Source organism: Crocuta crocuta, unplaced genomic scaffold (genome assembly GCF_008692635.1).
Source record: "Crocuta crocuta isolate KB4526 unplaced genomic scaffold, BGI_CrCroc_1.0 scaffold16, whole genome shotgun sequence".
In the NCBI taxonomy this organism is placed as follows: Eukaryota; Metazoa; Chordata; class Mammalia; order Carnivora; family Hyaenidae; genus Crocuta; species Crocuta crocuta.
Window position 1 is genome coordinate 11,607,030 of NW_027531893.1, and position 12,549 is coordinate 11,619,578.

Consider the following 12,549-nt stretch of genomic DNA (forward strand, 5'->3'; position numbering starts at 1 on the left):
CATGCCCAGAAGCCTGTAGTTTCCACTCCCCTCCACCCATTTTGCCCATCCACCCACCTTCTTCCCCTCTGGCAAAAGAGCCCAATGTGGGGCTCAAACTCATGAACCCAGCCACCCCTCAAGAGTTATTTTTGACTAGACACAATTTTCACCCTGCTCTCTGAGTTGAAAAGCTAACTTCCTTCCTAAGATTCAAGTGCTGCAGTCTTAGAATTTTAAACAGAACCCGGGCCCCTGGGTGGCTCAGTTGATTAAGCGTCTGACTTCAGCTCAGGTCATGACCTTGTAGTTTGTGAGTTCAAGCCCTTTGTCAGGCTCTGTGCTGACAGCTCAGAGCCTGGAGCCTGCCTTCAGATTCTGTGTCTCCCTCTCTCTCTGGCCCTCCCCAACTCACTCGCTCTCTCTTTCTCTCCTCCTCAAAAATAAATATTAAAAAAATTTTATTTTTTAACAAAACTAGAAACCATCCTAGATGGAGAACCAAAACAAGAAAAATCAAAAATATTATCATTCACTTTAATTTTTTTTAATATTTATTTTTGAGAGAGAAAGACAGAGTACGAGCGGGGGAAGGGCAGAGAGAGAGGGAGACAAAGAATCTGAAACAGGTTCCAGGCTCTGAGCTGTCAGCACAGAGTCCAAGGTGGGGCTCGAACCCACAAACTGTGAGATCAGGGCCTGAGCAGAAGTCGAACACTTAACCATATGAGCCACCCAGGCGCCCCAAAAATACTATCATTCACTTTAGCCAAACAATTCACAAGTTCACATACTGAGTCTAAATCTTTTCTCTGCCTTTGTTTTTTCAGACTAAAAAACTGTAACATGCTTATTCCACTGTCCACTTTAGACAGGGGTCGCTGGCCTATTCAAATCTATCATATTTTTTTCTAGAGCGTGGCTAGCAACTAGAACTGGATTAAATATTCCAGGCGTAGCCAAAGAATAGCTTTGTACAACATACAGATTCTTCTGATCCACTTCTAGCGCATCTCCTAGAGTAACTAATTGTGTTGCTACTTTAGAACAAAGCCTCATCCCAAAGGTGTCTCATTGCCAATGTCCACTTTTGCCTGACTGACTCCCAGCTAAAGCCAGGGAACCCACTTACACTTCTGTCTTCTCCTGGTACTGCTGGAAAACTCCAGAATCTATAAATGCTGTTTAATTAGTATCCCCTACTAAGGGAGCTGTTAAATAATTATTAACCAGTTGCGGAATAAAGGCCTACTTGGTAACTTGAGAAACCAGGTTACAAGACCAAAAGTGCCTTCACCTTTCGGCTTTAGCCACAGGCATATGATTAACTCATAATTTCACATGTTTATCTCTTGCCATATTACACAAAGAATCTGCCGTGGCTCAGTCACTCAGAAGCCTCCCCTCCAGGCTTTCGTAACTGCATTACGACTTACGTGCACGAGAAGGGAAGGATGGCAATGCTCACGTGAACTAATGCCGCCACCCGGAGAGAAGGGAGGACACAAGATCGGAAGGGAAAAAAGATCGGCCCTCATCTCTAATCACACATCCGTACGTCACACGGCTTATTCACGCCCTCTGTATCCGCGACCCCAGATAACTTAAGAGCACAGGAAGAGGAAACTGATATTTAGTGACTGCTAGGTAGGCTCCAACGCTAAAGGTGGTGTTCTAAACAGGAACTTCCCCGTGTCCTCGCCTCGGCTCATCAGGTCTGTCCTCTCCACCTCAGGAGGAAACTGTGGACTCTTTTTCCTAACTGGGGACCTTGGGGAAAAGAAGTGAGCATAAGCAGTGTAGCCCCTTCTGGGTTCTCTTTTTATTTATTTATTTTTTTCATATAATTTATTGTTAAATTGGCTTACATACAACACCCAGTGCTCATCCCAACTGGGTTCTCTCTTTGTAAACAGGATGCACGTGTACTCTGTTCCTCTAGAAAAGAAAGCTCCACCCTTAGAGATGGGTACAAAGAGAATGGGCCGGGAAGAAGCCTGAAGGGCCGGATCTATAGGTTCAGATCAGGGGCCAGGCATCAAAAATCCCAAACAGAGGCACCTTACAAAGCCACGTTCCCAAAGTCGGCTTTGCTCATAATAGACCTTGTGTTCTGGTGTCCACCTGCCTGTCTCTTGCTCTAATCCCAATTCTGAAGCAAAGAGGAAGACGGCACTGTCGTTCATTCGCGACCCTACAACTGCAAGTCAGAGAGGTGAAATGGTGTGCCAAAAGCCCAAAGGTAGCAGTAGAACCAAATTTTAAAAAAGAATTCTGTTTCCACATTTCCACACGGCCTCATCATAACAGAAGAAAATCAATTCTGCTACCAACCTGACAAACAAACTTGACATCTGGTGAGGCTCTATTGAAGGGTTTCGGGAAAACGTAGAAGTTAAATGACTTTGTTATATACCTGGGGGAAATAAGATAAAAGGGGACTTAGTGGGTTACATTACGGCACGAGAAAAGAAATCCACTGCTTGTTAAAACAACCTACTTTGAATCTGTGTAGTCATACTTAAAAGTGCAAAGGCCAAACTGAAACAGCAAAAAGTCCATGGAATGCTGGAAAAGGGAAACAAAACATCAATTCAGTGCTGTCTGTTCAATGAGACAAGAGTATACACAATCAGGGGCGCCTGGGTGGCTCAGTCAGTTAAGCTTCCAACTTCAGCTCAGGTCACAATCTCACAGTTAATGGGTTCGAGCCCCGCGTCAGGCTCTGTGCTGACAGCCAGTTCAGAGCCTGGAGCCTGTCTCAGATTCTGTGTCTCCCTCTCTCTCTGACCCTCCCCTGCTCACGCTGTCTCTCTCTCTCAGAAATAAATAAAACATTTAAAAAAAAAAAAAGAGTACATGCAATCAGGTGGGCTTCCTAACTACTCGACTGGACTTTTAGCAGAATACTTCCAATTACAACAGCCTACACCTTATGTGTCAGAAGCAGTAGTTTATAAACGCTTCTTAATATTTTTCCCAATTAACCACCGATCCACCAACCAGAGCATCACAGCAGGCCGATCTGCAAACGATTACTATCACCCCATTCTATTTCCTATCAATCAAATTAACTCTGAAAATACTAAACCTTCCCCAATATGTTTTCCAGCAAACAATTATTTTTGCTGTTGTTTTTAACATCACTAAAATATCAGTTCCCAACTGGGGTACAGAAGTTAACGTGCAAGTTGATGATAATATTTCTTTACAATTCAACAGAAGGAAGCCCAACATGGAGGAGAAAATGATTTTTCTAGCACATTCACTTACTTTTTTAAGCTTCTGATACCTTTCTTCTGGAGTGTCAAAACCATTTGTTAACGCAGTGACTGAGGGTCCATCACTGATTCCTAATTTTAAGAAATAAACAATTTTTACCACTAATGTAAAACTGTCAGTCAACTATCCAATGGCTGTGTAATTTCATTTTCTTATGAATTAAGATTATTGGAAAGCGCTCTTTACTTCACTTTTTCAAAATGAGTGTTAATTTCACTGGCCACCAAACTCAACTCTGTAATAACAAATTCAGAGATGTAAATGCTCCAATTTAATAGGCAGTTCCAGGGTCTAAAATAGGTTTCAAAATCTAGGCTTAAGAAAGCCATCCCTATGATTGAATAAGTTTTCTGCTTTCAAAAGGATTAAGGCATAATCAGACATCAAGGAATCATAAAGTATATTATCCTTGCAGTCCAAGTCTTGATTAACAGTTTGCAGAAACATCTTTATACAACAAAGGAATTTTGAAGTCAAAGAAAAAAATAATTTCTGGTGAAAACTTAGCTTCCCAGGGAACTGACTCCAACTAGACACTTCATGCTTAAAGGTAAGGAACATATTTCCTTTAGAAAGGGCTGCAGAGTTTTTTAAACACATAAAATCAGTTAGCAGAAGTGGCTATCTATTCCAAATGTTCATACTGACTTCAACAACTCAGAAATTAGTCTTTCATCCCAAGGGGAAAAGAAAACAAAAACTTTGCACTTGTAAGTGTTGGTAAAGTATTACACACACGCACACACACCCGTGGGGAAGTAGGCAACAAAGCCTTCCACTAATGCATAAAGGAAAACCTTCATTACCTCCAAGAGCCTGGAGCTAAAGTCAGTCATAAAGGAACAATACTGGATGATTCCACTTATAGAACGTGCCTAGATTAGTAAAGTTCATAGAGAGAAAAATAATGGCTGCCAGAGGCAGCGGGGAGGGAAAAATGGACTTACTGTCCCGTTGGTAGAATATCAGTTTGAGAAAAAGTTCTGGAGATGGATGCAAGACAATGTGGATGTGCTCAATGCCACTCAACTGTAAAACCACTTAAAGATGGTCAAAATAGTCAGTTTTTAGGGGCACCTGGCTGGCTCAGTTGGTAGAGCGTGTGACTATGGGTGGGTGGGGGNGGGGGGGAGTCCGAGCCCACCCTGGGTGCAGAGATCACTTCAAAACTAATAAAATCTTTAGAAAAAAATGAAACAGTAAATTTTATGTGATGTATTTTCAGCATACACACAAAAAAAGCCTGCCCTTTACCCTGCCACGGCACATCAGTTTTAAGCTACACCAAAACCATAATCTCTATCCATAACCCTCACAGTTCACTCACAAACTCACCGCCCCTCTTCCATGCCTCTGAAACGCTTAAAAGAAAGCGTTGAGACTCATATAACCAATGCCCAAGGCCACAAACAGGAGGGGCCGGCGGGCAGGAGTCGGGGTTAGGGGGTCAGAGGGTCAGGAGAAGCCTTGGCCCCCAGCTTGCGAGCGAGGGATACCTGAAAACTCCCCATCGATGGCGAAGAAGTCGGCCTCCTCTATGGCCTGGTACACTTTTTGAAGATTACTCTTAAAATCTGCGGAGAAACCGAGAAGAGGCTCAGAACCGGTAGCCTGGCTTCCTGCCCAAGAGCACCTAACGGGAAAGGGAAGTGCTGGGAAGATCCTGAAGCCTCGGGCGGGAGGAGGACAAGTCCCAGAGGGATAAACAAGACAGACAGTATCAAGTCCCCGAGGGGTACACGATTGGAGAGGGTCAAGTCCCCATTGGGCGCATGGCCCGGAGGAGGACAAGCCCCGAGGGTGCACGGGCCACAGAGGCACAGAGCCCTGGGGGACGCCCGCGTGAGAGGACAAGGCCCCTAGGGGTGCACGGGACAGGCAGGGACAAGACCCCCTAAAGCTCACAGACTTCAGGGGAAGCAAACCCCTGAGGGGCTGCTTCAGCTCCAGGCCCCGCCAAGCACACGGCGCTGGTCTGGGCCTAGCAGGCCGAGTGAGGGGGCCTTGGGGCTCGGGGTAGTGCACGGCGAACACGCACTGCTCCTGATTATCTCCATTCTGCAGAGTGGCCGGAATCCCGGCCCCACCCGAGCCCGCCTCAGCCGTTCTACACGCAAAGTTCCGCCGGGACCGCAGCAGCAGCAAAGGCAGAAGCGGTGGAGACCGCGGCGGCGACTTCCGGAAACAGCGCGCGCCGGCGCGCATCACGTGCGCCGGCGTCAGCGGCGGGGGCGGGGCCAGCCTTGGCTCCTTTCGCTTCTTCAGGGATAGAGAAGGGGCGTGGCCATGGAAATCGCTAGGGCGTGGTCTAACTTGCGAGGCCAGACGTGGGACCCCCAAATTCAGGCTGAGAAATAATCATGTCTTGACGCCCAACTGATGAACAAATATTTCCAGGCGATATTATGCGCTAGGCACTCTCAAACGGGTGGGGAGACAGTGTTGAACAGAGGGGACAAACTCTTTGCCCCTTTGGAGCTTAACTTGGAGGAAAAGGGTAAAGTCAGGAGGGTATCAAACTGGCCACTTGGAAACACATCAGCGCTCTGAAGAGGAAGAGCCCGGTGCTGCAATAAAAATAATCGGGGATAGAGGGAATAAGGGTACCCGATTAATAGAGGTGGAGAGAACGCAAAGCTGAGACCTAATGCACTAGCCACTGGGACTGGCGAACAAACTCAATGAGGTCTTGCCTTGGTTTGGAGTATACTACGGATCCCCAGAGCATACAACGGTGTTGAAACACAGTAGATGCTCAATAAACACAGCTCAGTGAATGAATTCACTTTCCTCTTTCACAGACTATGAGGTTGGTTAGAAGACCTACTTTCAAAGGCTAGCTCTTCCATTAATTAGGCTTCCGTATTGACCATTCCTAAACCTCAGACTCTTCATCCACCGGGGTTGAAGATCAATGGTGATCATGTCGGTGAGTTATAGAAGACTGTGTAAATGTAAGACATGATTAGAGTTCTGACTTGTCACAATTCCCTTGCGTTCACACCTCTGAGTTTGAGATTTATTGAGTACAAAATCCATATGTTTTTTGAAGAAAAAAACGACCATTTCCCCCCACCAAAAGGAAGTATTAAAAATTCCAAAGGACACGTAAGAGTCTGACCATATTTTCCCCCAATTCCCTCAAAAAGTTCGTTTCTCTTGCCTCAATCAATGGAAATTTACATATAGGGTAACTATGTCAACTATCTCTAATGTGAACAGCTGAGAATAAATGTGAATTCTAGAGTTCAGGTGGAAAGGGAAGGAGAAAAATATGTAAGTAGTCGAAACTCAGGCTTGAAATATTTCTCTGCCTTTTTTGTTTCACCTTAAAAAGTTCAATACAGGGTGTCTGAGTGGTTCAGTCAGTTAAGCATCCGGCTCTTGATCTCAGCTCAGGTCTTTATCTCACGGTCATGAGCTCAAGCCCTGCGTTAGGCTCTACTCTGGGTGTGAAGCCTACTTAAAAAAAATAAAGTCAAATACAGAAAGTACTAGACATATATAGCACTTAAATTTAAATTTTAACTGATTTAAATAATTTTAAATAATTTAAATAAAATTTAAGTAATTTAAATAAATATCAAAACTTACTACAAAGCTACAATAATCAAAACAGTGTGGTATTGGCATAAAGAAAAACCTAGAAACACCTATATANTCAAGCATGCTGAGATCATTCAATGGGAAAAGAACAGTCCTTTCAATAATAGTGTCTGGAACACTGTATGTCCACATCAGAAAGAATGAAGTTGGATCCTTACTTTATACCAAATAAAAATTAAATATAAAATAAAAAGAAATAAAAATGAACTCAAAAAAGTGTCTGACTCTTGATTTTGGCTCTCTGCCCCTCCCTGCTCACACGCGCTCTCTCGCTCTCTAAATAAACATTTAAAAAATTAACTCAAAATAGATGACACATCCAAATGTAAGAGGTGAAACTATAAGACTCTTTTGAGAAAACGTAAAGCAAAAGCCTTATAACACTGTATTTGGCAATGATTTTTTCTAATATGATACCCAAAGCAGAGGCAGCAAAAGAAAAAATAGATGAATTGGACATCAAAATTTATGACATTTGTGCATGAAGGGATACTATCAACAAAGTGAAAAGGCAACCCATGGAGGGGCGCCTGGGTAGAGCGTACGACTTTGGCTCAGCCCATGATCTCACGGTTTGTGGGTTCGAGCCCCATGTTGGGCTCTGTGCTGACAGCTAGCTCAGAGCCTGGGGCCTGCCTCAGATTCTGTGTCTCCCTCTGTCTCTGACTCTCCCCTGCTCATGCTGTCTGTCTCTCTCTCTCAGAAATAAATAAATAAAACATTTTTAATAAGGCAACCCCATGGAATGGGAGAAAATATTTGCAAATTATGTATCATATATAAAGGACTCCTACAATTCAATGACAAAAAAACAATCTGATTAAAAATTAGACAAAGGACTTGAATAAATATTTCCCAAAGAAAATGTACAAATGGCCAGTAAGCACATGAAAAGATGTTCAGCCTCACTAACGCAAACCACAACAGTAATGAGATACCCTTTCACATCCCCCCCCCCTTTTTTTGATGCAAAAAAGGATGGTTTTATTAAAGCACAGGGACAGGACCTGTGGGCAGAAAAAGAGCTGTCTTTCTTTTTTTCCCATCATTTCACATCCCTTAGTTGAGAAATTGAAACCCTTCCGTGCTGTTGGTGGGAAGCTAAAATGGTGTGGTCGCTGTGGAAAACAGTATGGGGATTCTTTGAAAATTAAGAAATAGAATTATTATGTAACACAGCAATTCCACTTCTGGGCATGCACCTTTAAATAATAAAAGCAGAAGCTCGAATAGGTATTTGTACATACATGTTCTTAGCCACACTATTCACAATAGCCAAAGGGTGGAGGCAACCCACCCCATCAACAGATGAATAAACAAAAAGTGGTATATACTTAGAATGGAATATTATTGAGCCTTAAAAAGGAAGGACATTATGACACATGCTACAAGCTGGATAAGCCTTGAGGATATTATGCTAAGTGAACAAAGTTAGTCACAAAAAGACAAATAACAGTATGATTCCACTCACATGAGGTACCTAAAGCAGTCAGATTCACGAAGGTGTAAGTTCGAATGGTGGTTCCCAGAGGCTGGAGAGAAAGGGCGGGTTGGAGTTGTTTAATGAGTATGGAGTTTCAGTTTGCTAAGGTAAATAAGTCCTGGAGACGGATGCTGATGATAGATGCACAACGTGAATGTACTGAATGCCACTCAACTGTACACTTAATGTTTTTTCAAATGGTAAATTTTAGGTCTCTTTTACCACCACCACCACCCACCCACACCCTTGGGCCAAATTATCCTCCAGAAAATGAGATCACATACTCCCTGCACTGGCATAGGAAGAGTCTTTTAAGTCTTCGCCAATGTTATGTTAGAAAGAAAAGTGTCACTCCGAATGATCAGTTTAACAAACTCCAGGCCAGTGGTTTAAAACACAACCAGTATGACTTCTCAACGCACCAAGACACCGGGAGAAAAACAGGCTCATAAAGTCACTTTAACCCCGGTTAATAACTACACAGGGAACTTCCGCCAAGGTCCTGGGATTCTCAGCCAAAAAATATGAAGGCAAAAAAAATTGTGGCGAGTATACTGCGGTCTTATTATATTTAATTTCTGGGTAAAGTGGTGTCCTCCAAACACAGAAACCAACTCCCAGGAGAACCCGCACCAGACGCGCGCCTGACCCCGGGGCTGTAACGCCGCGGGGGTCTCAAGTCGGCCCCTCAAGAGGAACGGGCGGGGCCGGAGGTGGCACGCATGCGCCGAAGTCCTCGGCCGGGGAGTGGCCGCTCTAGGCAGCGGGGAGGTCGCGGGGTTGAGAGGGTTGGGAGAAGAGTGTGGCTTCTCCTCTATGGTCGCGGGCCGGGGCACACTTCTCCGCAGTAAGTCCTCGGTTACTTCCGGAAGTGAAGTGGCCACCTCTTCCTCTGCTTCCGCGGGGGTCCGGGAGGCAGGCTGCGGCCGGGTGGGCCCGGAAGGAGCAGAGTGGTAAGTCGCAACGTGGCGGGAAAGGGCAAAGGGAGGCCCGGGCTGAGTTCAGGGNGAGGCAGGTGCCCGAGGCTTTCCTCGTCCAGGCCCGGGTCCTAAGCATCTGCGGTCTCGGCCACGGGGCACGGACTCGCGTGTGGCCAACTTCCCCGTCCCTGCCCGAGAGCCCCACGTCGGCAGGGCGAGTCGTGGGGCCTTGCCTGCGTCCCCTCGCGGTCAGGGTCGGAGTCTGCCGCTCCAGGATCTCCCCAGGGCGGGAAGATGGAGGCGTCGCTTCCACACACCTTGGAGGGGAACGAAGGGACGCCCCCCCCCTCCCCAGGAACCCCTGCCGCAGCCTCTGGCTGCGCGTCCAGAATTGCTCAGGGTCCTGGTAGACTGACCTACGGGTCTGATTGGAGAGGCAGTCCCTGCCCCAAAACAGAACGATTGCTCCCGTTATAAAATAGGGTAACGGATCTGCACAGAAGGGAAAGTGAACCCCAGAGTCGCGCTAGGGTTAGGTTAGAACACCGCTGTTACGACTGGGGACTCACGGCCCCTAATCGGAACTTGTACAAAAAGGAGTTCTCGTTAAAAACCAAATACAAAGAGGGGTAAATGAAACGTGTCTAACTGAGGATCGTTGGCGGGGCAGGAGGCGGCCCCCCAACTTTGGCGGAGAGGAGATAAAGCCCGGACACTGTCATGCCCTCAGCTGTCGCCGTTGGGTCCTCCCCGCTAAAGCCCATTGGTCGGTCCTTTGGGGGTGGTCTTGATGTCACCGTCTGAAAGGCCAATAGGAAAGAGGTTTACTCTCTGCCGGCGCCGAGCGCACGTGCGAGTTAGGTAGGTTGGTGTGTTTTTGTCCAGGCTGTTTTGTAAACAGCTAGCCTGGGTGTCTGATGTGTTCTGCGTTTCCCTGACTGTCTCCATAAACGAAGTGAAAAAACCGTCCGCCGCTCCAGTGCTTGGCACTGACACTGCTAACGTAGGTGACATCAGTAAGTGCAACTAGTAATCGTTCTATTATTATTCAGTTCTCTTGTTGAATACCTATGGATAGAGTTTGTTATTTAAACCTCCTTCAGAGTGGATATTATTATCCTGAACTTAGGAATGAGAAATATGAGGCTCAGGGATAGTAAGTGTGACCTGTTTGGAACCCAGATCTCCATTCCTGAGAACATACTGTTTTAAGTATACAAGGCTCTCAGGGGAAATAGTCTGGGAGATGAGGAAACACACAAGTAAAAGTTACATTAATTCACAGAGGCAGGAAGGAGTACTTTGGGTGTGAATGGAGTTAGCCATTAAAGACTTTCAAGTGGCAGGTGATTTGGGGTTTGTCAATTGAACACTTTTGACCCAGAGATGGTGCAGAGCTGGGTTACAGAGGAGGGGAACAATGTGATGGGAAAATTCACAAGGAGCAGAAGTTCATAGATGGGACCACGGGGTGATGAGTGAGTAGACGAGCAGTAGGGGATAATCATAGTAATAGCTGACATTTGTATTGCACTAATGTGCTGGGCACTATTCAGAGTGTGGTGCATGTATTATTAATTCATTTAACCCTGTCAACAACTTCATCAGTAAGGCAGTATTAATATCCCCATTTTACAGATGAGGAAACTGAGGCACAGAAATTAAGTGACTTGCTTAAGATCACACTAGTTATTGGTGAGCTGGGATTTGAAATTAGTCATTCTGGCTTCAGATTTTGTGCTCTTGTTTCAAAAGTTGTGTTGGAGTACCTGACTGGCTGAGTCTGTAGTGCATGCGACTCTCAACCTAAGGGCTATGAATTCAAGCCCCGCATTAGGCATGGAGCCTACTTTAAAAAAAAAAAAAAAAGAAAGAAAAGAGAAACCACCTCATTAAAAAGTTCTGTTGATTTATGGACCATAAAGATTCTTAAATGACAAGCTTACAGCTGTGGGCTTTAATTGCTCACGGTCAAGATAGTTTTGAGTGAAGGTAATGTTTGGTCAGAATTTTGCTCCAGGAGGATGATTCAGGCATTGGAGAGAAGAGGGATTGCAGAGAAGAGGAGATGAGCATGAAAGTGTTATTTAAACTTTTATTTTGTTCACACCTTACCCATACCTTATCTGAATCATATATAGGCACACACGTGTTTATTTATTTGTATGTAACAAGTCCCTAGTTCCCAAGCTTCTGTGTGCATAAGGATCTCCTAAGGGGCTTGTGTAAAATGAACATTTCTGGGGCAACTGGGTGGCTCATTTAAGCATCCAACTCTTTTATTATTATTATTATTATTATTATTAAGTGTATTTATTTATTTTTGAGAGGGAGCACTAGCAGGGGAAGGGCAGAGAAAGAGGGAGACACAGAATCTGAAGCAGGCTCCAGGCTCTGAGGTGTCAGCACAAAGCCTGACGTGGGACCTGAACCCATGAAACAGTGAGATCATGACCTGACCTGGAGTGAGACGCTTAACCATCTAAGCCACCCAACTGCCTCAAGCATCTGACTCTTGATCTCAGCTCAGGTCTTGATCTCAGGGTCGTGAGTTCAACCCCTGCGTTGGGCTTCATGTTGGGCATGGAGCTTACTTAAAAAGAATAAATAAAATAAAATGTACATTCCTGGGCTCCTCTCTCTCTCATTTATCCTTGTTCATTTCAGATTCACAACACTTCTCAGATGATTAGGTCAGAAGTTCTAAGAAATTACTGTGACAGGGAGTCAGATATATGTTGATTTGATTTTCATCTACAAATATCTAGAACCCATCTATGTGCCAGCTACTTCAAATACAATGATAGAGGGGCACCCAGGTGGCTCAGTTGGTTGAGCTTCCGACTTCAGCTCATGTCATGATCTCATGATTTGTGGGTTCAAGCCCTGCATCGGGGTCTGTGCTGACAGCTCAGAGCCTGGAGCCTACTTCATATTTTGTGTCTCCCTTTCTCTCTGTCCCTCCCTTGCTCACACTCTGTCTCTCTTTCTCAAAAATAAACATTAAAAAGTTTAAAAACGGGCTCAGTCGGTTAACCATCTGACTTCGGCTCAGGTCATGATCTTATGGATCGTGGGTTCGAGCCCCGCGTCAGGCTCTGTGCTGACAGCTAGCTCAGATCCTAGAGCCTGTTTCAGATTCTGTATCTCCCTCTCTCTCTGACCCTCCCCTGCTCACGCAGCCTCTCTCTCTCTCTCTCTCTCAGAAATAAAAAAAGCTTTAAAAAAAATTTTTAATTACAAGTTTAAAAACAAAAAACACGATGATAGAGTACTGTG

At 45.1% G+C, this 12,549-nt stretch overlaps 2 protein-coding genes across 4 annotated transcripts in view; one reads left to right on the plus strand and one right to left on the minus strand.

Moving 5' to 3' along the window:
- PARN (poly(A)-specific ribonuclease) overlaps positions 1 to 5,429 on the minus strand; it is a 143,964-nt gene extending 138,535 nt beyond the window's left edge. The window contains exons 1-5 of the mRNA XM_077773192.1: positions 5,300 to 5,429; positions 4,758 to 4,835; positions 3,253 to 3,332; positions 2,480 to 2,547; positions 2,314 to 2,395 (exon numbers count right to left, since the gene is read on the minus strand). Coding sequence (XP_077629318.1) covers positions 2,314 to 2,395; positions 2,480 to 2,547; positions 3,253 to 3,332; positions 4,758 to 4,835; positions 5,300 to 5,318 — 327 coding nt within the window. The 5' untranslated portion in view covers positions 5,319 to 5,429. The remainder of the gene's footprint in view (positions 1 to 2,313; positions 2,396 to 2,479; positions 2,548 to 3,252; positions 3,333 to 4,757; positions 4,836 to 5,299) is intronic.
- A 3,682-nt stretch (positions 5,430 to 9,111) lies between these two features.
- Positions 9,112 to 12,549, plus strand: part of BFAR (bifunctional apoptosis regulator) — a 36,102-nt gene continuing 32,664 nt past the window's right edge. Inside the window, exon 1 of one of the 3 annotated variants that reach the window (XM_077773216.1) lies at positions 9,112 to 9,303. The gene's annotated coding sequence lies outside the window, so the exon portion shown is untranslated. Of the gene's footprint in view, positions 9,304 to 10,160; positions 10,287 to 12,549 lie in introns of those variants that run through there. The other 2 variants (XM_077773218.1, XM_077773217.1) reach the window with 2 other exon arrangements.